Source organism: Balaenoptera ricei, chromosome 1 (assembly GCF_028023285.1).
Source record: "Balaenoptera ricei isolate mBalRic1 chromosome 1, mBalRic1.hap2, whole genome shotgun sequence".
Taxonomy (NCBI): Eukaryota; Metazoa; Chordata; class Mammalia; order Artiodactyla; family Balaenopteridae; genus Balaenoptera; species Balaenoptera ricei.
Window position 1 is genome coordinate 156836556 of NC_082639.1, and position 23107 is coordinate 156859662.

A 23107-nucleotide genomic window follows, 5' to 3' on the forward strand; every position below is an offset into this window, starting at 1 on the left:
CTCCCCCTCTGGGTCTTGCTTCTACACAAAATGTGACCTGAGGACTCGTGGCGTCGGTGTATTAGTTTCCTGTGGCCACTTTCACAAGTTACAACAAACTTGGTGTCTTAGTCTCTTCGGGCTGCTATAACAAAACACTACAGACAAGGCAGCTTATAAACAACAGATTTACTTCTCATGGTTTGGAGGCTGGGAAGGCCAAGATCAAGGTGCTGGCAGATTCAGTGCCTGGTGAGAGCCAGCTTTCTGGTTTGTAGACAGTGCCATGTAACTTCCTGGGGCAGGGGGGTGAAGGGATTTGGGGTCTCTTTTTATCAGGACACTAATCCCATTCATGAAGTCTCCACCTTCATGACCTAATCACTTCGCAGTGGCCCCACCTCCTAATACGGTCACCTTCGGGTTAGGATTTTAAGGTAGGACTTTTTGGTGGGACACAAACATTTACACCATAACTTGTCTAAAACAACACACCTGTATTCTTTTAGTTCTGGAGGTCAGAATCTGAAATCAAGTTATAGGCAGGGCCATGCTCCCTCCAGATGTACTGTCTGAGAATCAGTTTCCTTGCCTTTTCCAGCTTCCATAGCTGCATTCTTTGGCTTGTGGCCCCTTCTTCCACCCTCAAAGTCAACACCATAGCATGCTGCATCAGTGGTCACATTGCCTTCTGCTGTAGTCAAGGCTTCCTGTGCCTTCTTCTCCTGAGGATTAAATATGATTACACTCAGGGCCCCACCTGGGGGGGATAATCTCCCCGCCCAAAATCTCATCTGCAAAGAAAGACCCTTTGCATACAAGGCCACATTCACAGGTTCCAGGTACTGCTTTCCCCTGGTATCTGAAAGTAGAGTGTTCCTATGCAAGCTTTCATAAGCAGATTTGGCATAAAGCATTGAAGCAAATGCCTAAGGGCATACCTCGCAAAAGGATGCACAAAATAAATGGAGATAAAGCACAGATACTTTTAGACCTATGGCAACTTGATGCTGAGATGCTGAGTCTAGTTCCCAGGAAGGAGCTTGGGGGTGCCACTCTCATCTCCTGTGTGGGCTGCCTGTATAACACAGCTCGCTGCAAAATAAATGCTGAACGATATTTTCGCTTTTCACTTTTTTTTTTTTTTTAATTATTATTTATTTATTTATTTTGGCTGTGTTGGGTCTTCGCTTCTGTGCGAGGGCTTCCTTCACTTTTTTTTTCATAAAAGCAAAAATCCTCTTCGGATTTCTTTTGATTAATGGAAGCAGGTACCAATGCAGGTCTTTTGTAAAAGCACTAAGTGGCATAAAGTGGATTTTAAAAAGTAGGGTGATACTTGTATTATGACTCCAGTATCTCTGGAGGCCATTATACAGCCTCCACAAACAGCAGTATGTGGAACACATACAAATGCAGAACCTCGGGCCCCACGCGAGGCCTACTGCTTCAAGAATCTGCATTTTAGCAAGATCATCGTGTGATTCACCTGCACACAAAAATTTGAGAAGCGTGGTTGTATGGGATCCTACCCTAGGATTCTCCAATAATTGAGTCCACGTCAAAGACAGATTGAAAGGAATATTTTGCCTTGGATCCTTTTCAGGTGGCAGTGGGTGATCAGAAGACCAGTCATCTTCCTGAACACCATGAATAGTGCTCATATAAATGATAGTAGTCTCCAGAATTCTCAACGATGCCACAAACCCTAAGCACCAGGATGCCAGGTGCCCTGATTCTTTCTGCTAGTTTTGCACAAGGCCTGCCATTGTGTCATACGTACGTACCATAGTTGCTTCTAAAAGCTACGTAAAGGTGGTGAACGATAGAAACTTAAGTGACTGCCTGGCAAATATGAGTTTTACTATCCCAAACAAGTTTTCTTGGGCTGATAAGTCAGGAATCAGGGTGGGTAGCTTTCTCAATGTGATGCATCCTTAAGGCAATTTTGGTCACTTTCTGCTGGTATTTAAGCCGGAGGGAAGGAAAAATAGTTACTGACCGCAGACCCCAATATTATGCTCCTCCATATGTATGCCATAAGGGACAGAGGTTAGCGCTTTTTCAAAAGTTAATTTCCTAGAAGGCAAGCAGAAAAGAGCTAGTTAATTAAAATGAAATTAAAAACGGTTTCTGGGACTCAGCAATGACTAAAATCTCTGAATAATGACAAAGTTTGAAAAACTAAGAAAGGCATGGTCAAATGCCCTAACAGGCCACAGGAGGGCAGCAGTGCTAATACTATAAAGGTGGACCACTTCATTCTAGGGTAACCTTTTCTGGATGGATGAGCCTGGAAATGACGAAAGCAATGCAGCTTAGAAGACAAAAAAAATATGTGTACGCTCTCTCTATTTTGCATTGTTTCTGAAAGTCAATAGACTATGTTAAATCCTACTCTTGAGTACAAATATATAAAATGTTTAATATGCAAAAATATTCATTCTTGGTTACAATATCGTCAGCAATTACTAAGTTTTAGAATACCAGAGTTGCCTATTTTCCTTAAACCTAGAACATTCTTGAACAATTTAAACTCCTGCCTACCTCAGCTGTCTTCAGAATTCTTGTAGAGGACTTTTATTGTTAGTCACCTTAAAAGCTCTCCCTGTTTATTTTATGCCAATTTAAAAAATATACTATAGTCTCAAGTTAGAAGACAAAATTTGATAAAATGCATTCTTTAGTTATAGTCAAACTAATTTTCATCCAGTGTTGATATTAGAAAGATTGCTTTTTGTTTGTTTTTGTTTTGTTTTTAAACCACAGATAGCCTCTTTTGGTGAGGCAGGCAATAAGACCTTAACTCAAGTTTTAGATATTTTCTGATTTCTTTATAGGCTGAATTACAAAACCATGATTTTATTCTGTAAGTGTAAGCATTCACCTTATGTCTTTATAAGTTCATGTGTAGAAGTGGACTCTGAGACTGGAGGACCACTAATGCAGAGGTTCTCACACTTAGCTGCATATTAGAATTACTTGCCCAGGCCACACCCCAGGTCAATGACATGACAAATTTTGGGGGCGTGGGACCCAGGCATCAGTAAAAGTCTCCAGGGGATTCCAGTGTGCAGCCATGGTTCAGAAACATGTTATGCTTTCATGGTTGGGACTTGGGTTTTTCATTAGCCACACCCACGCATTAAAGTGATGTGGAAGATATGTCTTCTCCCACACACATGGATACAGATACTTGAATGTGGTGAACTCAAGGCCAGGAAATAATGAAGGCTGAGAGCTGGGCAGAAATCAGGAAGTTCTGCACAGAATGGGCTCTGTGAGCTGGGCCCTGGAAGATGCCCAGGATCAGACAAGACCAGAGGCGCTTCAGCCAATAGTGAACCAGGAATACAGCAGAGAGCACAGGACAGATTGTCTGGCTTGACTGAGAGCAGGTTATCTGAAGTGTTGCAGAAAGAGAAGGCTTGGGAAGAAAAGTTGGGAATTAACTGTAGAAAGCTTTCAAGTATCTATCATGAAATGGACTTTATGCTGTGGGTAACAGAGGTAGGACTGAGCACCTTTGAGCAGGGGAGGCACGTGACCGCTGCGGAGGGGAGAAGCCTGGGCATGTTTAAGTTAAGGCTCTGAGATGGGAGGGGCAGGAGTGGTGATTGTTGGAGGGGAATGCTTACAGAAGGTGGGCCCCGATTAGAAGCGTACTCCGATTTGAGATAAAACACACTGGAAATAAATGCATTATCACAAATGAAACTTCTCCATAATGACATTTTATTTTTTTAATAGATCTGAAGGTCCAATTCTCAAAATGCAGTTTTAAGAAACCTTTAAATTCAAATACACTTTTCCCTCTCTCATTTAGGTAAACATTTCTAGAGAAAAATGGTATCCCCATATATTTAATTGACAAATTATTTGACAAACAGAACATAATTTATATGTACACACATATTTCAATCTTACATATAAATATATTAAATTAGAAAAACTAATTTTGAAGTGGAAACTATACTATGAAAGTCAATTTATTTTGGTAAGCATAATAATCTTTGGTTGAAAACACTTCTTTGAGGGTTTTAAAAATATGTACTAGAGCCACCCCCTTGCTTCTAAGCAAGTGCTAGATTCTCGAAAATTATGTGGAAAAGGGTACAGCAAAACTTCAACTCTATATTTATCTCAGAATTCCTGAATTTATTCTCCTCAAATTTATCTTCCTAAAGTGCCTCATCAGAGACTACAAAGGGAAGGACCACTTACATGGCCTTACAAATATGTCCTTAGGGAGTAAAACAATATTTACTCTGGTTCACTCTTGATTCTTTATTCATATATTTCTAAGGCAACGTTTCTTTGGCCCAATTTGTGCTACTAACTATAAAAGTGTGAAACAAAACATGTAAAAATGTAATTGGAGTTAGAGAGACAGTCCCTCCTCTTTGGCCGCTGGCTCATTTGAAGGAGGCGCTGCCTGGTGTGAGGACAGAGAAGAGGGCTGGGATCTGTCCCACCTGAGCGTCAACAGCTACCTTTGCTGTTTCCTCTTCCTGTCCCTTTGCATGACCTACAGCAAATCCACAGAGTTAAGTTTGCTTTTCTGAAATATGGGGCTTCATTTTTACTCTGCCCTTTGCAGATGAGGTGAGACTCAGATTCTGATGCAACTTGAGGTTATCTGATGAATTTATTCCCTACAAAACTGCCTACATTCAGATGACATGTTTAAAGTAAGACAGCTCTTTATTCAGGTGGGGAGAGAAAAACAGAATTTAGAGTGGATTCTAATTCTCTTAAAGAGTGGAATTCTTTTTAAGAAAACTACAAGCCCACAGTGTTCACTTTGTCCTGAGCTGGCATTCCTGCTATGGGTGTTAGAGCCCTCTAACTTTGTACAGAAGCATGCAACTGATGCTGAATTCTTCTGGATTTCTTAGACTGGTTTATTGTTATTAAAAGGGGCGAAGAACAAATGCCAGAAATAAACTTTATAGCGTCTCTAAATCACCAAGAGGTTACAAATTTTTAAAAATAGTATTTTAACCTATTAACTGTAAGAGTATTTTCCGGTAATATTCTTAGTTAAGGAAATCAAACTTTTATAATAAACAATATATAATGCATATTTTGGGACTGTTGAAGAATGAATCTTAAGAGTTGGCAATCATCTTTGAACAGAAAAGATTTCAAAATCACTTTCTTTACAAATGAAATGTAATGTCATTTTGAATTATATTTCTCTGAGTTTGGAGATTTTATAGAAAAACTATTTCCCCACCTTAACACTAGTGGGGATACTGTGTTGACTTGCCCTATAAATACAAGTGTTATTTAAGGAAAAACAAGCAAGATATTCAAACACAAATTCATACACATTTCAAAGAAGCATTAAAGGATGGTGACTATACTTAAGCCACATTAAAATGTTAGCACTATGGCTTAACAGTTCCATTCCTGACAATGTAAGAAACTAGCAAATAATTTTTATAGATTTTTTTTCTTTCAGTATTGAGATATAACTGACATATAACACTGCATAAGTTTAAGGTGTACAGCATGATTTGATCATGTATATATCGCAAAATGATTACACGGTAAATTTAGTTAACATCCATCACTTCACGAACCTACAAAAAATTTTTTTTCTTCCGTGTGATTAGAAGTTTTAAGATCCACTTTCTTAGCAACTTGCCAATATACAATACAGTGTTACTAACTGTAGTCGCTACGCTGTACATTACATCCCAGTACCTTTTTATCTTATAATTGGAAGTTTATATTTTCTGACCACCTTTACTCAACCACCACCCCCAGCCCACCACCTCTGATGAAGGCAAATCTGATTTCTTTTTCTATAAGCTTGGTTATTTGGATTACACATATAAGTGAGATCATACAGTACTTGTCTTTCTTTATATGACTTATTCACCCAGCATAATGCCCTCAAGGTCCATCTGTATTGTCTCAAATGGCAGGATTTCCTTCATTTTCATGGCTGAATGATACATGGGTTTGTGGAAACCATTTAGTTCATCTACTCTGCTGGAGTGGTTGCCTTATCCTGGTAAGCACTGTATGTAGCAATACCTTCTTTCCTACGAAGCAAGGTAAGAAAATAGGGTCAGAGGTGAACATAATTAAGTACATAAATTAAATTCCAGAAGCCCATTTAGAACATGGACAAATAAAAAAAAAAACTATATACTAGTAAGAGTCACTGAACTAGGAATTAAATGATTCTTTTAAAATAATTCCAATGTTCAGCCAGTCTCACTCTAGAAACCCTTCTTCTATTGCTGTATTATAGTTTTGATTCCCTCCAAGACAAGAAATAGAGCAGTTGCATATATTTAGTAAATATTCCCTTATCTTAATTTAGGGCTAATGGGGAAGACTACAGAGAAACACACATTTTCCTAATATTGCAATTTAAAATCTAACTCTGAGATGAAACCTTTAAACAGCTAATGATTCCAGCAGCGTTCAAGATCAGTGAGTAATGCCTCATTTACCCCTCACAGTCAAGGAAAATCATGTGTTCTGGTTGGAGAGTCTCCTAAGTAACTAAAACTCACATAACACTTTTTTTTTTTTGGTAACAACAGACATCTTTCTAAACTCTGCTATTCAAGTCCAGTGTTTTCCAAAGAAACATAATGCGAGTCACACAGGTAATTTTGAATTTTCTAGAAGCCACATCAAAAAAAGGATAAGCAGGAAACTTAGTTTTAACATATTTTACTTAACCTGATATCCACGGATTGTACATTTCTTTGCACTAAGTCTTTGAATCTGGTGTGTAGTGTGCACTGAAGCTCACCTTAAGTAGGATGAGCCACTTTTGACGTCCTCGGCAGCCACTCAGGGCTACTGACTCTGGAGCTGGAAAACGCAGTTCCAGTCCCTGCTTAGGAAACTGACTACAGTAGACAGACTACAACCAAATGGGGACCAGTCGGTTGTTTACAGTATGCCTGCCCCATGAAAGAGCTAACCGTGTTAATTCTGGAGACTTTCATATTTCTCTTGGTGGGGGAGGCTTCACGATGAACCAGCACTGTCACAGCACAATACTTGTTATATAGCAGTTTCCTCAGGACTATTCTGGAGAGTGATTCAATACTTAGGCCTATCCTGAATCCTCTAAGACCACTATATTTTACTAGTTTTTGAGGTCAGTACTTTTTTTTTTTTTTTCTGTAGTAGTGAAATGTTTTTCTTTAAGTAGAATTTTAAATAGAAATCCAATATATGAGAAGGATAAATAAGCATTAATATAAAATTTTTCTTTTTTTTTTTCAGCAACACCCCTCAGGTTTCGGGACCTTGGTTACCCGACGAGGGACTGAACCCATGCCCCCTGCAATGGAAGTGCGGAGTCCTAACTACTGGACCACCAGGGAAGTCCCTGCATTAATGTAAACTTAAAGAAACATTAATTTGATATAACAACAAAGCTATTTGAAGATGATTAAAATGTGAAAGTGAATTATTGTACTAATTACAGTTATGTCATACTACCTTCAGCATTCATTAAGTTAACTTCAAGCGTTTACAGACAACTTGAAGCTCACGGCCCATCTGAAAACTACTTTCCTGGTTGGCTTTAGCCTCAAAGGAATCCTAAGAGAACCAAGCAGATACATAGGGCTGGGTAGGCCCACAGTGCCATTCTAGTTGGTATGTTTTGTCTTCCCCTTTGCCCCTGTGATCAAAGTCACCACTTTGCTTTAACTAAGAAATTGCCCTTCTTATTGGCCATTGTAGAATCTGCTCCCAAACTCATGACTGTAACCTAGGGTAGCGCCTCACATTATAAGTGGTGGGAAACATAACTCCTCTTTTCCTGGCCATGCAGACACACATTCTGGCACAAAAGGAGGAACTTCCAATTCATTTCATTCAGAGACAGAAGGTAGAGGGGGTTAAATGACTTAAGGCAATGCATTTCATAATTTTCCAAAATCTGAGGATTTTTTGTTGTTGGTGGTTTCTCTTTTATATGTTAAAAATATCCTGGCCAAGGGAAACAGATAAATGCCTTTAAAGAATTAATATTTACAAGTGGAAATTGAATTTCTTTACAAAATTAAGTGAAATGTATTTTGGTTTCTGTCGAAAAACCAAAATGAACTTAAAATGAACACATTCTGTGATTATTTCCCATTGGGCTAAAAAATTGCCCCAGCTTTGGATTCATAGCTGCTAGAAGGTAGAGCAGCTAGACAGTCTGATGAAAGGACAAGAGGGACGTTACTCTGTTGGCGCCTATATCAAAGCAAGAGCCTGTCAATGCACGTTCTTTTACATTAAAACAGGGAAGGTAGGAGAAAACATCAATAATCTAGCAAAGGGAACAGGAATTCAAATGTTCTTTTGGATGTCTACTGCCCACTTATCTTAGTTCAGTTTATCAATATCTAAATATTCATTGAATATTTTTCAGAAGAAAGGACATCTCTAAAAAGAAATGCAACAGAAAGCAGATACGTTTTAATGATAAAAGCAAACCTTTCTCTCATCTTTTCTCAGAGAGAAATAAAATTTACTTGTCTGTGGCTCTCACCAGTTAGGGTGTGCTGAACAAAGGAAGGGAACAGGGATGAATAAAATAGTGACGTCAAACCAAAAGGAAGCAAGAGTGGCATAAAAATGGGATAAAATCAATGATAGAGGAGAAGGGAAGTAAAGCTGACAATTAGGTTCATAAATTATGGCTCTCCTGATTCTCATTAGGAACTTGAAACGGGAATTTGGTGCAAGAAGCTACTTTACCTTTGAAGTCTTACAGATCATGCAGCAGATAAACAGATTCTAAATTTGTGTGCAATCTGTTTACCTCTGAAACCTCTTCGCCTGAAGTGAATAATGTAAACTCTCTTTCACAGAATAAGATTATATGAGGAGAAATGGTCCTGGTCTCTAGCACCTTAGATTTTGAGGCAATACACAGAGCATGTATTAATTCCATGTAATACTGTCTCAGAAATCGATTTTATGACATCATACATTTTCAGATGGATCTTTTGCATCGAGGACAGTTTCTTCCTGTGGCACAATTGTTTTCACCTGAGGGAAGATCTCTGTAAAACTTATTACATGACTTCCCATTTTTCTAGGATGGCTCTAAATTTTTTAAATATGCTCTCTCAACTGTTACAACATCTTTGTTATTTACTAGTTTTTGTTTAAAATTTTTTAAAGCCTTTGTTCAATGCTCAAGAATTTGAGAACCAGGTAGAAAAATGTTCAAGTTAATTTGACCATTCAAGTTTTTACCCATGTCATTGTACTCCCCACCACCTGAACTGGATTCACCATTTATATTATATCCAAAAAAGCTTCAGTAATATTAACTTAAGCAGACAGCTTAAAAATTACAGTTACTGGATCAGTCATTATTAATATAACATGAAAATATTTTAAAATTACAACAAATAATAAATATCCTTAATGGAAAAAAAGAAAAAGTATTCAGTCACTGTTACTAAAATACATAAATTATTGCAATAATTCTAATGAACTTAAAAAACTCTCACTTATCCAGTGATGATTTAACCCGAGTAGAGAAAATCATGCATTTATGAAAAAAATATTCACAACAAATAATTGAAAACATTAATGTAAACAAAAGGTATCTGTTTTTTGGAACCACACAGTCAGGACATGCAAGACAGGACTCAAGCAATAACAAAGGAGAGGCAAGGGCTATGGATTCCAAGGCTGGAAAGTTTGGCTGAAGAGTTAGTTAAGAAAGGAGACTGCAAGGGAAAAGGAAGGAGGGTGTAGATGGAGCCCATCAGACCAACTGGGATCCTATTCTATTCTTAGTTGAGAGCTAAGAAACAGGAATCTATAACAGAGTACTTTAACCCTGTGGCCATATTTCATCATAATTTAATGGTCTTAAAAATGACTACTTATACTATTTTCATGCTTTGGTATAAATATTGTAGCAGGGTAATTGTGTTCCCAAATTATCATAAATACAAGTTTATATCAAATCCATTTTGTATCAAGTTTTAACAGCAAATGTGTGTTTTTTTATTTTAGTTTTGGCCACGCCACGAGGCTTGCAGGTTCTTAGTTCCCCAACCAGGGATTGAACTCCAGCCCACAGCAGTGAAAGTGCTGAGTCCTATCCACTGGACCACCAGGGAACTCCCATTAACAGCAATTCTGGATTATTGTGCCTGGTATCCTGCTTCCAGAGTTATCCCTAGGAATAGAGAAGCAACTGCATATATTTTACAGTCTTGTAAAGGAGTTTCGAAAGCAACAAAAGCAATTTGGGGGGGAAAATATGGACATTAAACAATGCAAAGAATATAATAAAAATATTTACCTTTTTAAAAGAAAGGCAAACTAAAGCTAGGTATTACTTCACATTCTTTTAAAGAAGCATACACATAAATGAGGAGTCTTTAAAAAATCCAATAATCTTAAACAGGTAAAACACTTCCCAATAAGCTTGATGGTGTTTCTTCAAGTTAAAGAGCACGGGCACATCAGGAATGGTCTACACCCTGGTTTCTCAAAGTGTAGTCCAGGCCCAGCAGCATCATCACTTGGGAACGCATTAGAAATGGGATCTCAGATCTCTAACGCTACTGAAACTTTAAGCTGGGGGATACGATGCTCAGATAATTGTTTGGCTTTAAAAGACTCATTAACTGGTAGCTAGAGAGAGTTTTTGGTTAATACTTGTTAGGGAACCTTATTTTGGTGTAGTGATGTTTTAAACAAAGAAGGAGAGTGAGGAGCAGAAAGCTATTTTGTTTTGCTTTCTTTAGAGGTTATTTCTAGATAAACCTTTTAGACTTGTCAAATATTTCACTGATAGTACTTCCTTCTCAGATTGCTGTATACATGTAATTTAAAAAATATACTGCTGATAGAGAAATCAAATATGCATACTATGTGTTCTACAAATATAAGATTTAAGATTCAAATGAAGGCACTGTGGATATTTTTAAAAGATAACCAAGAAATATAAAAAAAGTTTTAGCTCTTTATGAGTGACGAATGTACTTTTATTATGTAGTCCAAACCCAGTGATTAATATAAAAGGAATATATATCATAAAGCCATGAATACCAATTGTTTTTAATTATTAGTTTGATTTCAAAGCTATTTCCAAAGTAATAGGGGGAAAAAAATCACTAAAAGTCAGAAATATCAAAGCACCTAATCTTGCTCTATGCTCCAGTTTTATTCTAAGTCTTTCATTAGATTTTAAATTATTTCATTAAAATTTAAGATGATGTTTAAAAACTCTATTCTCCTTAGAAGATATGTATTTGTACCTTTTTTTTCAATTTTAAGTCCCCCCCTTATTTCATTTTTATAGATAAAAAGACAGAGTTCATAAAGTGCCTTATAAATCTTACCCTCTCAGCAACTTTTAGTTTAACCCAATCAGTTTTACCGCGACCTAGTAAATTAAGAGAACATAAGAGGGAAATCAAATAGTGTTGCTTAAAATTCCCCAGTTTAACTTGTATAAATAACAAATCTAAAAGAAAGCAAACTGGGTATCTGAATGAGCCATCTATGTAGCTTCTTACTACTACCTAAGTTATACAGACAACTGAAAACTTTCACCATAAAAATTACAGTGGCTACAGCTGTCAAAGTCTCCACAGTGAACCATTTTATAATATTTAATCTTGGCCATTAGTCCAATCTAGGAAGTTGGGTACACCTAGGATAGAGAAAGCCCCAAAACAGTCCATGATTTACTACAGCACTTAAACCTCAAATCCCACAGAAATTTTTCTTACATCATAATTAGCTGAAGCAACCTGCACAGATTACTCTTGTTGCAATGATATTGAAAGCAGCTGAAAACATTTTTAGTAAAGAAATGTAATTCAGACAACACACTCATGCAGGTGCATTTTTTGAAAAAACAACATGCAATACAGACTACAAACAAAAACTGCACAAAACTATGTCAACTGTGAGAAGGACCAATAAATTAAAAAACATGGTTTAATTTACCCTTTCTTCTTTTTGCAAAAACAGAAGCAGATGCCGCAGACAACTACTCCAACGCCAAAAACTACAAGAAATCAGGAAACAAATGATATGTAACTGTGAAAAATCATTGCCAAGATTCAAAATCTAGCAGAAGAAATAAATGATGGTCAGATTTCCATGGCTAGAAAATGTTATCTTATTTAAGCACATATACATTTACATTCCCTCTGGACTCTTCAGTATCAATCCAGTTCTTCGCATTAAACAGTACAGAGTAAGTCAGAGAAGAGTCCTTGATTAATTGAGAAAATTACCCAAAGCATATTTGGGATGCAAACTCATATGAGCAATGATCTTGAAACAACTTGTATTATTTAAGGTTTGTTAGTAACTGGACATGTAGAATACAAAGGAATAGACAAACACTAATACAAGGTAGTGTATTATCTAAAAGGTCAGGTTTTTCCTGTTTTACTTAATTTCAAGGTATAAAGCCACAGAAATTGAAAAATCTTTTAAAAAATGATTGCACTTCTTCAGAGTAATGTCTTGATTTAATTGGTATCAAAGTTTGGGATACGTACGTGCACCAATGACAATTGCAACAATGATTCCTGCACCTGAGAAAAAATGAAAACAGTTTGGGAGATAAGTACCTAGGGGTCTCCAGGTAGCAGCTGCATTTTAATTTGATCAGATCATCTATAACTACAAAGAAAAAATTATCAATCTAGTTTTAGCATGACTGCTAGTGCTTCCAGGTTATTTTCATCACAGAACCCTTCTAATCACATTCCAGGGTTAGGACACACCTTGTGAAACTCCTAACAGGAACTTCACTTTTCATTGTTGTATGCTGTAGCTATACCACACCAGGTTATTTAGTAAAGGTAACTAAGACAATTAGAATTTACTAGTTTAGAGGAAAATCACTTTAGAAATGTAGTAGCCCACTATAGTTCGTTTAGTTCAACATTCAGTCTTTTATTACTTATGATTTTGTTAGAAATTTAACATATATATTTTTTCCCTAAGTGGGTCTGTAGAATAAGTCATAGAGTGCTATTAATCTATCATATAGACGTTATTTGCAGAGTCTTCACAAACAATACATCATTGTATCATCACAGCTCCTATTCCCCTTTCCCCCCAGATTAAGACTACAAGGAGATTTGCTCTAAGAATGTAAAGGGAACACCAGGGCACATGGATAAAACCTATGCACAGAAACGTAAACATGCATTTTTGACTATCCAGAGAGCAATAAATAATACTACCAAATCTTAATTCTTAGAAATGTTTGTCAGTAGTACCTCTGCTTCTAAACTGCCATTACTTTTATTATCTATAACTCATAGCATAAAATGTCATGTTCAGCTCTGTTCTTTTTATTTCATAAATATTATCAAGTGTAAGCATCTTGAGATGGTACTGGATTCACTTGACACAGTGGCAATTTGACCAGTTTTCAGAGGGAAAACATAACAAGCCTAAAGTACATTTTATAAAAAGATTAACCTTACTAGTCTAAAGTAAAGTAATAGCTATTTTTCTTCATTTCCTTATCAGTAAATCTTTATATTTCATTTAACTGTCACAACTATACTTCATCAAGTTCTTTAACACATATGTGTGAACTATGTGAGCCAACATTAAGTGTGCTACCCCAGCTTGATATAGAAAAACTAACCCAACTAGTAGTACTTTAAGGCTTGTACATACAAGGTACCAGTAGAAGGAAAATTTATCTAAAAATTGCCATTACATAGTAACACTATCACATGGAAAACAAGCTATGTTTTATATATATTAAACTACATATAACTGTATTATTTAAGAAAGTAAACTTATCATGCTAGGAAGCCTAAATTGGGGAACCTCTTAAAAACTGTATTACCCACATGTACCTATACATAGTACCTTATATTTGTCATGGTATCTTCACCTTTAAAATTACTTAAAATGTACAATTTTACAATTACACATTGAACAATTATCACCAATTTGTGACATGTTATCTCTTTTCTAACTACAGATAACGGTAATATTTCCATGTTGAAAACTAGGGCCTCATGATGCAGGGTTATTAACAACCAAAATAATACCTAAACTCTCAGCATCTTTAGGTGGTGTTTCATCACTGGGACTGGGATATCCTAGAAAAAAAGAAAAAAATGGAAGTAAAAAAAAGAAGGAGAAAAAACAATAAAGCTTAAAGTCCTCTAAATTCATAGGTTTTGATTTTTTTTGACTTTGTACAAAAACCCTTATAATTTCATTTTCCTTATGTAAACTATATTAACGTTTCTCATTAAAAGTAGTATCAAAATATTATAAATTTATATTCAGTATCAAAGCATTCTTCTTCCTGTCCAGTAACATTTCCTGGGACAATATTCTGTGGTACAGCAAACAAATTAATCATTAGTGCGTTGTCAGAATTATCCTATGGATTCAATGTGATTATACTTAAAACTAAAATTAAGAAAACAATCCCTGGGCTTCCCTGGTGGCGCAGTGGTTGAGAATCTGCCTGCTAATGCAGGGGACACGGGTTTGAGCCCTGGTCTGGGAAGATCCCACATGCCGCGGAGCAACTAGGCCCGTGAGCCACAACTACTGAGCCTGCACGTCTGGAGCCTGTGCTCCACAACAAGAGAGGCCACGATAGTGAGAGGCCCGTGCACCGCGATGAAGAGTAGCCCCCACTTGCCGCAACTAGAGAAAGCCCTCGCACAGAAACGAAGACCCAACACAGCCAAAAATAAATAAATAAATAAACCAAAAAAAAAAAAAAAAGAACCATTATCCTGTGGTAACATCCTATTGATTATTAAAAAAAAAGAAAAGAAAAAAAAAAAAAAAAAGAGAGAACAATCCCATTTACAATCAAATCAAAAAGAACAAAATACCAAGAAATAAGTAGGTAAAAGACCTATATTCAGAAAACTATAAGACACTGATGAAAGAAATTGAAGGCAACACAGATGGAAAGATATACTGTGCTTGGACTGGAAGAATTAATATTGTTAAAATGACCATACACCCCAAGGTAATCTACATATCCAATGCAATCCCTATCAAAATACCAGAAAAAATAATTCTAAAATTTGTATGGAAACAAAAAGACCCCGAATAGCCAAAACAATCTTAAGAAAGAATAACAAAGCTAGAGGTATCACACATCCTGACTTAAAACTATGCTACAAAGCTAAAATAATCAAAACAGTATGGTCCTAGCACAAAAACAGACACATAGAACAATGGAACAGAAGAGAGAGCACAGAAGTAAACCCACACCTATATGGAAAATTATCTACAACAAAGGAGACAAGAAAACATAATGGGGAAGAGACAGCCTCTTCAATAAATGGTGTTGGGAAAATTGTACAGCAACATGAAAAAGAATCAAACTGAACTACTTGCTCACAAAATATACAAAAATAAACTCAAAATGGATTAAAGATTTAAATTTAAGACCTGAAACCATAAAACTTGTAGAAGAAAACATAGCAAATACCCTTTTTTTACTTTAGCCTTAGCAATATTTTTTTGGATGTCTCCTCAGGCAAGGGAAACAAAAGTAAAAAAACCAAATGGGACTACATCAAGCTAAAAAACTTTTACACAGCAAAGAAAACTATCAACAAAAAGAAAGGCTACCTATGAATAGGAGAAGATATTTGCAAACAATATATCTGACAAGGGGTTAATATCCAAAATATACAAAGAACACATACAACTCAACATCAAAAAAAAACAAAGAACCCAGTTTAAAAATAGGTAGAAGACCTGAATAGACATTTTTCCAAAGAAGTCATACAGATTGCCAACAGGCACATGAAAGATGCTCAACATCACTACTCATCAGGAAGTACAAATCAAAAGCACAATGATATATCACCTCACACCTGTCAGAATGGCTATCATCAAAAAGACAACAAATAACAAATACCAGTAGGGATGTAGAGAAAAGGGAACCCCCGTGTACTGTTAGTGGGAATGTAAATTGGTGCAGCCACTATTGAAAACAGTATGGAGATTCCTCAAAAAATTAAAAATGGAACTACCATACAAGCCAACACTGGGTATTTACCCTAAGAAAATGAAAACACTTATTCGAAAAGCATACGCACCCCTATGTTCACTGGCACATTATTTACAATAGCCAAGATATGGAAGCAAACTAAGTGCCCATCCATAGATGAATGTTACTTTGTTAAAGTTTCCTTCTATTACAAATTGGATCCTAAATTGGTTTTAAGCCCTCCTGTACACACGCACTACATCTTCTTTATCCATAAATATATATATATACACACACACATTCACACATACAATGGAATAAAAAAAGAATGAAATCTTGCCAACTGCGACAACATGGATAGACCTAGAGGGTATTATGCTAAGTGAAGCAAGTCAGACAGAGAAAGACAAATATTATATGATTTCACTCATATGTGGAATCTAACAAAACAAATAAACATAACTAAACAGAAAGAGAGTCATACATAGAACAAACAGGTGGCTGCCAGGAGGAGAGGATTCGAGGTACAGGGAGGAGAGAAATAGATGAGGGAGATTAGGAGGTAAAAACTTTCAGTTACTGAATAAATGAGTCATGGGTATGAAATGTAAGGTATGGGGAATATAGTCAATAGTTATGTAATATCTTTGTATGGTGACAGATGGTAACTAGACTTACCATGGTGATCATTTTGAAATGTATGAAAATATTAATTATGTTGTATACCAGGAACTAACATAGTGCTGTAGATCAATTATACTTCAAAAACAAACAAACAAACTCATAGAAAGAGATCAGATTTGTGGTTAAGAGAGTCAGAGGGTGGGAGGAAAGGGGAATTGCATGAAGGCAGTCAAAAGGTGCAATCTTCTAGTTATAAGATAAATAAGTACTAGGGATGTAATGTACAACATGATAAATATAACTAACACTGTTGTATGTTATGTAAGAAAGTTGTTAAGAGAGTAAACTCTACGAGTTCTCATCACAAGGAAAAATTTTTTTTTCTATTTCCTCAATTTTGTATTATATAAGATGACAGATGTTCACTGAACTTACTGTGGTAATCATTTCATGATGTATGCAAGCCAAATCATTATGATGTAAAATGTAAACTTTATACAGTGCCCTATGTCAGTTATATCTCAACAGAACAAAAAAACTAAAAGGTACAGGAGGGCTTAAAAACAATTTAGAATCTGATTTGTAATAGAAGGAAACTTTAACATAATAAAGACCATTTATAAAAAATTCATAGCTAACATCATATTCAATGGTGAAAAACTGTAAGTTTTTCCCTTAAGATAAGAAACAACCCAGGATGCCTGCATTTGCCATTTCTATTCAACATAACACTGGAAGTTCTAGACAGAGCAATTAGGCAAGTAAAAGAAATAAAAAGCGTCCAAATTGGGTAAGAAGAAATAAATGATCTCTGTTCCAGATGACATGATCTTATAAAAGGACAACTCTAAACATTACACACACATACACACACACACACACACATAAACACACACACACACACACACACCTGATAGAATAAAAGAATTCAGCAAAGTTGGCTGCAGGTTACAAAATCAACAAACAAGAATCAGTTGCATTTCTATACATGAGCAATGAACAATCCAAAAAGGAAATTAAGGAAACAATTCCATTTACAATAGTATCAAAAAGAATAAAATACTTGGGAATAAACTAACCAAGGAAGTGCAACATTCATACAGTGAAAACTACAAAACATTGCTGAAAAGAAATTAAAGACATAAATAAATGGAAAGACATCCTGTGTTCATGGATTGGAAGACTTAATATTATTAAGATGTTAACACTACACAAAGCAATCTACATATTAAATGCAACCCCATCACCATCTTGAGAATCCATTTTGCAGAAATAGAAAAATCAAACCTATAATTCATATAGAATCAAGGGACTAGCAATAGCCAAGAAAAATCTTGAAAAAGAAGAGCAAAGTTGAGAGGGCTCATACTTCCTGGTTCCAAAACATACTAAAAAGCTACAATAATCAAAACAGAGTGGTACTGGCATAGAAACAAACACACAGACTAATGGAATAGAGTAGAAAGCCCAGAAATAAACCCTTGCTTATATAGTTAAATGACTGTCAACAGGGTGCTAAGAACATTCAATGGGGAAAAATGGGGAAAGGACAATCTCTTCAACAAATGGTTCTTGGAAAACTGATATCCACATGCAAAATAGTGAAGCTGGACACTTACATCATATACAAAAATTAATTCAAAAAGGATCATAGAACTAAACTTAAGAGCTAAAACTGTAAGATGCTTAGAAGAAAACATAGAGGACAATCTTCATGATATTGGATCTGGCAATGATTTCTTGGATGTCACACCAAAAACACAGGCAACAAAAGAACAAATAGATAAATTGGACTTTACCAAAATTAAAAACCTTTGTGCTTCAAATGACACTACCAACAGAGTGAAAAGGCAATACACAGAATGTGAGAAAACATCTTCAAATAATGTATCTGATAAGAGATTAATATCCAAAATACATAATGAACTCCTAAAACTCAACAACAACAAAAAACCAGTTCAAAAATAGGCAACGGACTTGAGCAGACATTTCTCCAAAGAAGATCTATAAGAGACCAATAAGCACATGAAAAGATGATCAATTACTAATCATTAGGGAAATTAAAAAAAAAGAAAACCACAATGAGATACTACTTTACATGTATAAGGATGGCTATTATCAAAAAACAGAAAAATAAGTGTTGACAAAGATGTGGAGAAATTAGAACCTATGTGTATCACTGGTTAGAATGTAAAATGGTGCAGCCACTGAGGAAGACACTAAGTTTGTTCCTCAAAAAGGGAAACACAGAATTACCATATAAGCCAATGTGTTATTCAGAATAGCCAAAAGGTGGAAACAACCCAAGTGGCTATCAACAAGTGAATGGATAAACAAAATATGGTATATACAAATAATGCAATATTATTCAGCCATAAAAGGGAATACAGTTCTGCTACATGTTACAAGAGGGACAAACCTTGAAAACATCATGCTAAGTGAAATAAGTCAGAAGTGATTCTACTTCTTGACCTGGAATAGTCAAATCCATAGAGATAGAAAGTAGAATATTGGTTACCAGGGCTGAGGGGAGGGAGAATGGAGGGTTATTATTAAATGGATATAATCTTTCATTTTGAGATGATGAAAGAGTTGTGATGATAGCTAGTAGTGATGTACTTAATGCCACTGAAATGTACACTTAAAATGGCTGAAATAGTCAAAAAAAAATTTTATCTAGAAAAATTAACATAGAAAATAGTCTGAACATTTCTGAAAAGGATGTCTTCTGCCAGATATTAAAACATATCATAGTACCGCCATCAAAAAATCGACTTAGTGGGGGCACAGGAATGGACAGAGATCAAGGGAACAGAGAGAAGACTAGAACACCTATGACTTTACTTAATGTATGATAAAAATTGGCACTTCAAAACAGCTGTAGAGAAGACAACTTATTCAACAAATAGTTCTACTTAGCCATTAGATGGGGTGGGTGGAATGGAGATGAACCTAATCTCATTCCACATACCACAATGAATTTCAGATAAAACAACGATGTAATGCAAATAATGCAATCAGGATGTATGGTTAAGATGTTCATATAATTTCAGCATGGGGAAGTCCTGAAGCTTTTATAAGAAGGATACAGAGTCATAGCCATTAGGGAAAAGATCAGTACGCCCAGCTAGCTACCTATCAATGTAAAATGCACATGTAAATGAGAAAATAGGAGAATAGTCAAATATGGTATATATTAAAGTCATCATTAAAAAGGATGGGAGTAAATCTAAAAACAACCCCAATTCAAGACATTAAATGGAAAAAGTGAAAGTTTCAGAAAAATATGAGCAGCCTAATGCCATTTTTGGTTACGAAAAAAAAAAAGCCAAAATATGTATAAGTACACATATAAAGATGTTGATGTACAGAAATAAAAAGATACCCTAGGCTTCCCTGGTGGCGCAGTGGTTGAGAATCTGCCTGCCAATGCAGGGGACACGGGTTCGAGCCCTGGTCTGGGAAGATCCCACATGCCGCGGAGCAACTAGGCCCGTGAGCCACAATTGCTGAGCCTGCACGTCTGGAGCCTGTGCTCTCGTCTGGAGCCTGTGCTCTGCAACAAGAGAGGCCGCGACAGTGAGAGGCCCGCGCACCGCGATGAAGAGTGGCCCCCACTTGCCGCAACTGGAGAAAGCCCTCGCACAGAAACGAAGACCCAACACAGCCATAAATATAAATAAATAAATAATAAAAGATACCCTAAACTATTAAGTGATGATTCAGGAAATGGACTAGAGAAAGAGGAGGAGAAGTAATCTTTTACTCTGTATGCTTTCATAATGTTTGAAATTTTACAAATTCATATTCATATACTATTTATGTAATTAAAAGTTATAAAAAGCAATATATATACCCAATAATATAAAATTTTAAAAGAAAACTGACTAGTAAATATAAGGCAAAAAAAAAAAAAAAACCTAGAAAAAAAAGTTCATTTTAAACAGGCTTTGATGAGTTCTGACAAATCAACAAGAAATATTTTAGAAACCAAATAGAAAAATGAAAAAAGGACATGAATAAATAACTGTAGATGAAAAAAGCTCAGCTTCACTGATAATTAAATAAATGCAAATTAATATGTGACATCATTTTTCACTCATCACCCTAAAAAGTTCTAAGCAATATATGTAGAATAAAGAACTGCTGAACCTGGATGACTTGATCCCAGAGTCGTAGTTGGATGAGTAGGCTTGGAATCTGGAAAAAGAAATTTGATTCAATTCTCCAGACTTATCAATACAAAATTATGGATTTACTTTTGATTTTTTAAAAAGATTATTTCTCAAATTGAATTATTTCTCAAAATGAAAAATACACATACTTCCTAAAATTTGCAATTCTGCTTCTGTGAAGTTAACCTAAAATATATATTTACACAAGTACATACGAATGTATCCATAAGAATGTTCACTATGGGATGTTCACTATGGCTTTGTATTATATAATGGAAATCCTAGAAGTTAACTAATAATAAACCATAAAAATATGTGTTCAGAATAAAGATATGAATCTTTAAAAAAATACCATCCACATAGTATCCTATTACATAATTTGTATCCTTTTCTTTTCCACTTAGTATTTTGCCCACATTTTTTCATATTTGCATAATCAGATCTACCTTATCACCATTATATGTCACTAATGATCCTTTTCATACTCTCTAACTGATGATAAAAAATGATTGACAGTCTCATGAGGAATTTGGATTTTTGATATTTAAAAAAAACTCCCTGTAGTTTACCTTCTTTATAAATTTGTCCTCACAATTCTCTCTTCTTCAAACACTAAACTGTATCAGTGTTTTATAAATCCTTTATAAAATGCTTATGGTCAATTCTTTCAAAAGAGCCTATCAACAAACATAGTATACCACAGTGCATAGTCCCAATAGGACCATGTGAGTAAACAAGGATGGGTCAATATCATCCACCAAAAAAAACATCTTTTCCCCCCCCAAAACTTCACAGCCCTCACCAAGGTACTCAAGGAGATTACTGGATACCAGGTTTACAGGAATTATAAAAAGGTGTTCTAATTACCATGTTAACATGAAAAATTACCCTCAGTCCTTAAAATATTAGGACAATAGGAAGTAAACAAATTAAAAGCCAGTAGATGACATTTGTTTGAGTCATTAAACAATGGGACACTGGAACCTATAGAAATGATGTTACTTTAGTGAGCAGAGCCACACTGGGACCCTGAGTGAAGTCTGCCCAGGCTAATGCTCTTCCTCTCTTCCTCTTGTCTCTTGCTTCTGCTGCAACCAAAGAGAAGAAGCCAGAGATAGCAGCCCTGAAATCAGGAAGATAATTCCTTCCACCATATCAAAATAGTCTCTCAAGTCTTAGGCAGAGCAGCTAATCAGTAGTCCCTGCAGAACCAAACTGGTCACGGTCTGGGAAAAGAAACATAGTCCTAGACCCAGAAGATACCCTGTAAAGGTGTCAACAGATCACTTTTAAAATGAATAAATTATCAATGTCGATGACACAGAAAACATACATGTTAAAAAACAGACGCCATGGACCTTCCTCTGCATTAATATTAATTTGAGTTATGCTGTAATGCATACAAGCTACCTTTAAGAGCTTTCTAGATACCAGGCACTGTGCTAAGTGCTTTAAATGGATCCCATTTTAAATTTACTATCACTCAGTAAGGAAGGTTTTAAATCATCCACCAAAAAAACCATCTTTTAATCATTTTACATGTAAGTAAACATGTTTAAAGTTTACTTAACTTGCCACCTGCTTACATCTGCAGACTACTGCAAATAATTTTAAAGTCACTAAACGTAACAACTAAAATGGCTGTTAATATGGTCTTCTTCCTTTCATTCCTAAAATTGATGAGTGTAAATCATAGGAATTTAAAAGATTTTGAAAAAAATCACAAGGAATGTAAACGATTTTGAAATATATAAGCAGGAAGTTACTAGACCTGAGACACTGGGAATTGGAGGTTGGGAACTGGGAGGAGTTGACACTGGAAAACAAAAAAAATGTAGATTGGATCAAACACTTGGGAGTTACTGCTGGCATTTTCACCAGGAATTTAAAAGACTTTTGAAAAAATATATGCAGGTAGTTACTAAACCTGAGGCACTGGAAATTGGAGGCTGGGTACTAGGAGTAGTTGACTCTGGAAAACAAAATAATGTAGACTGAATAAAAAACTTGGGCATTATTATTTTCTTTTCATTAATATGAATTATGCCTTTCACTCTTATTTAGGTAAAACTTTCTATGCTTCAATTTACTCTGAAAAACGATTGCTATTCATTTTTACATGTAAAAAATGCCAAACAAGAGAAATTTATATATGTGTGTGATGTACATGAAATGCTAAGACCCTATAAAGACATCCAAAATTGCAACAGCAGATTTCTTTGTGAATGTGAAGTCGTACAACTATCATAGAAATGAATACAAGACAGTTAAATACGAAAATTGTTTCTTTTTTATTATTCTCTATCATTGATATTTAATGTCAATGATATTTAAAGAAAAAAAAAACAAAGGAAAACGA

The 23107-nt window shown here is 35.6% G+C and overlaps 1 protein-coding gene across 3 annotated transcripts in view; it reads right to left on the reverse strand.

Annotated features, from left to right (window-relative positions):
- Nucleotides 1–3681: 3681 nt before the first annotated feature.
- The window catches only part of LOC132374815 (membrane cofactor protein-like), a 54532-nt gene continuing 35106 nt past the window's right edge, over nt 3682–23107 (reverse strand). The window contains exons 7-14 of one of the 3 annotated variants that reach the window (XM_059939064.1): nt 22676–22720; nt 22520–22564; nt 20726–20773; nt 14028–14078; nt 12507–12542; nt 11944–12004; nt 11331–11374; nt 3682–6035 (exon numbers count right to left, since the gene is read on the reverse strand). In XM_059939064.1, coding sequence (XP_059795047.1) covers nt 11365–11374; nt 11944–12004; nt 12507–12542; nt 14028–14078; nt 20726–20773; nt 22520–22564; nt 22676–22720 — 296 coding nt within the window. In that variant the 3' untranslated portion in view covers nt 3682–6035; nt 11331–11364. The remainder of the gene's footprint in view (nt 6036–11330; nt 11375–11943; nt 12005–12506; nt 12543–14027; nt 14079–20725; nt 20774–22519; nt 22565–22675; nt 22721–23107) is intronic. The other 2 variants (XM_059939055.1, XM_059939071.1) reach the window with 2 other exon arrangements.